Source organism: Nicotiana tomentosiformis, chromosome 6 (genome assembly GCF_000390325.3).
Source record: "Nicotiana tomentosiformis chromosome 6, ASM39032v3, whole genome shotgun sequence".
Taxonomy (NCBI): Eukaryota; Viridiplantae; Streptophyta; class Magnoliopsida; order Solanales; family Solanaceae; genus Nicotiana; species Nicotiana tomentosiformis.
In genome coordinates, this window is record NC_090817.1 from 91,427,822 (window position 1) to 91,431,479 (window position 3,658).

The 3,658-nt window shown below is 38.9% G+C and overlaps 1 protein-coding gene across 1 annotated transcript; it reads right to left on the reverse strand.

Moving 5' to 3' along the window:
* Positions 1-629: 629 nt before the first annotated feature.
* Positions 630-2,678, reverse strand: LOC138893367 (cytochrome P450 89A2-like). The gene has a single exon (XM_070177581.1). It carries the CDS (start codon positions 2,422-2,424, stop codon positions 760-762), a length of 1,665 nt encoding a protein of 554 aa, XP_070033682.1. The 5' UTR covers positions 2,425-2,678; the 3' UTR covers positions 630-759.
* Positions 2,679-3,658: the final 980 nt, after the last annotated feature.

Consider the following 3,658-nt stretch of genomic DNA (forward strand, 5'->3'; position numbering starts at 1 on the left):
CTTGATTAAGCTCTTGAAATCTCGAGTGCAATTTTTTGTACATAGCTAATACTAGCATTTGGTTATTATGCCTGAATAGCTGTTTGATAAAATGCCTAAGAGAGAAATTTCCTGGCCATAGGACATCCAATGAATTGGGTTCTCAAGGCAATATGCAATAAGCACGGGTCTAGTGTATGAAGATTGTCATTAGCATAAGTATGAAAGAATTTCAAGTTACGTGCGTGTTTAGGTTGGAAAATGCTGGTTTATGGGATATTCATATCCAAAAAGATTTGACTTTGTTGATATATCATCATATCATTCCAGAATCAAATCTCAACTTGCATTTTGTTATAACCCATTTCCGCTGCTTTTAAGACTCTACCTCTTGTGCTTTGTCCTCGGTTTTTACTGAGAAGAAGGCAGAAGAGTGAAAAATAAAGAACTTGTGTTGTTTGGTGGTGTTGAAGTATATTTACATAAAACCACATCCCTTGTTTTAATTCTTTTTTTACACTCCCCATACTTTGAAATTGTACATACATCTCTAGTTATTTTGTACATAGCTAATACTAGCATTTGGTTATTATAACCATAAGTTACGGGCAGTTATTTAATTCGTCGTTCAATCCAAAGACATACAGATGTTGAAACACCAAAAAGACATCTTCATAATAGTATGAAACAAAATGGTGCTGTATAGAAACATCATTAGCCAAAACACCCTTTCATTTGGTTACCGAATTATGAAATTAAACTGAATGGTACTTGTGGTTTCTATAAGCTCCCCGTACAACACCTGGGACTGATGCGAGCTCGCAATGGATTCTTCATTGTAACGGTGAAATCTGACCCTTCTGTTAGATCAACTTCATCTCCCTCCACAGGCTTCCATTCAAATTGCCAAATCAAATTAGCCACAAAGTACTGTAAATGGAGCATAGCAGAGCCATAGCCTGGGCATATTCTCCTCCCTGCACCAAATGGCATCATCTTGATCTCTCGACTTCCTGTTATATCAAACTCTTGAAGAGTTCCATCTCCATCCACCAAGAATCTCTCTGGCTTGAATTCCATTGGATCATCCCACACATTTGGGTCCAAGCCCATTTCCCCCACCATAAAATTGATGGTAGCGTTCTTGGGTATAACATAGCCGTTCAACTCCATATCTTCTGTTACCCTATGTGGCAGAACAAAGTGAGTTGGTGGATGTCGCCTAAGACCTTCCAAAATCACTGCTTTCAAGTATGGCATTTTCTGTAAATCCTCCTCCTTCACTGCCTCCTCTATCACCTTATTGTTGTTAATTGATTGTAATAATGGTGTTGATTCCACAACTTGGCATATTTCTTTATACAATTTTTCCTGAATGGAAGGGTACTTTACCAAGCATGCCATAATCCACTGCAAGGCGGTGTATGTCGTATCGCTGGCGGCAGCAAGGAACTCGCCGCAGAGGCTGGCCATCTCTTGGTAATTGAGCTTCCTCTTTTCTTCTGGCAATTCCAAATTCACCAGCGTATCAACATAAGCAATATCGGCTTCCAGCTCCTCCTCTTCTTTGTGATGATGATCAACTCCAGGTTTAGGCGCTCCCACTGCTTCTAATTTGTATTTCACCCGATCTTGGATCAGAGGGATGAAGACCCCGTCCAACTCTTTTCGTAGTTCAATGAGCTCTTTCCAGCGTTTTCTAAATATTGTTTTTCCTAAAAATTCAGGAAAGTAATCTAGTATTCTGAAACGGTGAAAATTTTTAAGTGCTCGATGCTGTGCGTCTTTAATTTGCTCTATTTGAAACTCATCGAGCTTATTCCCGAAGCAAATGAGGACAAGGAGACAGAAGATGGCATACTTAAAATGATCAAGTAACATGATCGCTTCCGTGGCAGAATCAGCTGCGGCTGATTCATGAGCAAGAAGGAGCTTTTGAATGAGTATGCCTAGTACCCAAGCTCGGTTCTTGGAGTGGGACTTGATGATGCGAGAGGGATGGAGCATTTCTGAGATGAGGTTTCGACGAAGGAGCCGCCACGTGGGACCATAAGAGCTGGATGCTATTGTCCGCTGGTTAGAGTTGAAAATTTTACTGGTTGTTGAAGCAATTGGCCGATCGGAGCAAATGGCACCTTGCTGAACTAAAGCCTGGTAGGCTAACAAGTGGCTGCTGATGACTATGGATGGAGATGAGTAGCCTATTTTTATGGCGATGATAGGACCATATTTGCGTTTGAGATCTCGAAGCATGAGTTCGAGATCGCGACTGGTTTTTCTTAGCAATGGTAACATCCCAATCACTGGGAAGATAAAGGGACCTGGTGGGAGTTTCTTTGTTTTCTGGAAGAAAAGATTAAAGAGAAGTATGAGGAAGAAAGAGATACAGAATGTGACCACAATGATGAACAAGCTTTCCATTATTCCAGTACTTGTGTTTGCCATCTAAATATTACCAGGACATATGTACTAGAGATAGAGACTTGCTACTTGTGGGTATCAAAGAAAGAAGAGTAGGATGATTAACAGATATTGAAGAAAGGAAAGTAGGAAGAGTAGAATTAAATGTTTCTTTATTATGACTCCCGCGTCCCCTTTCTGTTTGTAATCAAAGTATTTGAACAAGACTGCAAGGGACTAAATGTAACAGGAAATGCCTATATGACATTTTAGTTGCCTTCTGATCACTAATGTAGGAAATTATTTTAGTGCAATAAAAAAAGGAGGATGACAGCTAGCGTATGGCTAGACTGATTGAAAAATTCTTAAGACTTCTTATTATTAAAAATCTCTATCTTCTCCCACTACTATGGCACGTTACCTTTATAATATTAGTGTTGTATTAAATCTGTTTTAACATGTTAGTTTATACTAGCAGTAATTTTTATGAGATACATGCAGGGAGGTGTGACAAACAAATAAAAAATTACTGTTCTATCTGGATGTGAAGTTGAGCGTGAAAAATCAGTTTTCCCTATAGGAACCAAAATCACTTATTTTGGGGTAAAACAGAGAGACTCTCGTCTTCTTTCTAAAACGTACAGAGACGTAGGGTATTATATTCCACGGCGACTTGATGAAGTTATTGAAAGAATACAGCTAGAGATATTGCAGATAAAAGGCTGATGAACACCACTCTCACATGTAAGCAAACAAAATGGAGACTCTAGCTGATGAGTTGTGTCACTATACAAAACGATTTTTCATTTTTTTAAAAACTCACTGAGCCAATTAATTTGGATTCTCCCCGGATAGGCCCGGTAAAAAGTATAAAGCATCTTGTTGAAAGATTTTTTATTTCTAGGACTCGAACTCCAGACATTTAGTTAGAGAGAGAATATCAACAATCCCACTCACACCCTTGGATAAATATAGATATCGCAATTTTGTATCAGAAACACTGATAATACTACTTATAAAATAGCAACTTATTTTCAGAGCGAGAGCTCTATGGAGATTCTTGCAACTCATACTCTTGTGGAGTTATTTTTCGACCCACAGCTGTCCGATATCTCTAATCTTTGAATTGGATGTCATGTTACTCATGCCACATCAACTCATTTTCTCAGTCAAAAGCTATGAGGAAGTTGACTTCAACAGGTAATCTGCGTATGGTTACACCCCCAGCTGTGATTTGAAACAGTTAGCGTGCAAATATATACACTCCTAGTTTTTCGGA

Coding starts and splice junctions, on each gene's coding strand:
- LOC138893367 (XM_070177581.1), bottom strand. CDS start 2,424: ATGGCAAACACAAGTACTGGAATAATGGAAAGCTTGTTCATCATTGTG.